Raw genomic sequence first — 1,228 nt, forward strand, 5'->3', positions numbered from 1 at the left:
TGAAATACCGAGAGTAGATGTATGTGAAGCTATTGCATGAGAATTTATTTGTATTATTTGATGTATTTATTATTTATTTATGTATTAACCGAGGGTAGATATGTGTGAGGAGAGTGCATGAGAACGTATCTGTTTCCTTGTGTACCTTTATTATTGATACATGAAACTACCGACGGTAGATGTGTGAGAAGTGAGTGCATGAGAATGTATCTGTACCCTTATGAATATTCAAATACGAAACTACCGAGTGCGAGAGAATATGTGTATCAATATGTACATCTATATCAAACTGTCGATGGCAGGTGCGCGTGAATTGTGAGGTTGAGGAAGGAGATAGTATATTGTTCGGGCAGAACTCTCGCGCGCTACAACATTTTGTGTATCAGCATATTGCACATGCATGGTAGTCATAGCTAGTATATCTCAGTAGCAGTACAAGCACAAGCAAACTTCCTCACAGATTGCCATCGAGTATCCAAGCGGCATACTATAGTTTGCCGCCACACCAACCGCTCGCTCACAGTCTACACGGTTTATCTCACTCCGAACTCCCGTGTATATACCTACAGAGCTCTTCGAGCTGCCGTTTCGTCTGTGTGTGGAGACTTCAGGTACGGCTGGGTGGATGCAGGGAGCGTCAATAGCACCACACGCCGACAATGCACGCGATTACTTGAAACATAGACACGTCTCAGGTAGGCGCTGGTACGCTTTCAAACCCAGTTTTTTGCGCGTGTGCGTCTAGTTTACGCTGTCTCTGCCTGTGTACTGTAGTGTGAACGGTTTGTATTGCGGGGATGAGTATTCGTCAGTGTGAGTGCATTGGTGCGCTTATTACTACCGGCCTTCTCGCACAAGGGGAGCCGGCTGCCATCGGGTATTTCATGCCGAGTTTCGACTGGTTGCAAGTAAAGCTCCATGTGCTACAGATTGATCATACCACACATGTAGGTAGACATTTCACAAGCATAGCTTGGGATACAACGCGATGCCATTGTAGGCCCAATCTACACGCATCGAGGTGTTGTATATGAGTTGTTCTCGACGCTAGCTTGTACAGAACAAGCGCAAACTGTAGAGTATAGTACCACTCTGACTCATGGTGCACTGAACAGGTGTTCGGTTGTGTATACAGAGATCATCAGGTGTGTCAGAGGGTGATCCCGGCAAGCTAGAATCAGGCCATGCTAGGCAATCTTGATGAAATTTTGACGCGACATTGAAGATG

The 1,228-nt window shown here is 45.5% G+C and overlaps 1 protein-coding gene across 1 annotated transcript; it reads right to left on the reverse strand.

Moving 5' to 3' along the window:
* Positions 1 to 746: 746 nt before the first annotated feature.
* On the reverse strand, positions 747 to 898 carry SARC_16609 (hypothetical protein; the record flags this gene model as incomplete). Its single annotated transcript, XM_014289287.1, has 1 exon — positions 747 to 898. A coding segment is annotated over one exon (152 nt), but the record flags the coding sequence as incomplete, so codon positions are not given.
* Positions 899 to 1,228: the final 330 nt, after the last annotated feature.

Source organism: Sphaeroforma arctica, assembly GCF_001186125.1.
Source record: "Sphaeroforma arctica JP610 unplaced genomic scaffold supercont1.8486, whole genome shotgun sequence".
NCBI lineage: Eukaryota > Ichthyosporea > Ichthyophonida > Sphaeroforma > Sphaeroforma arctica.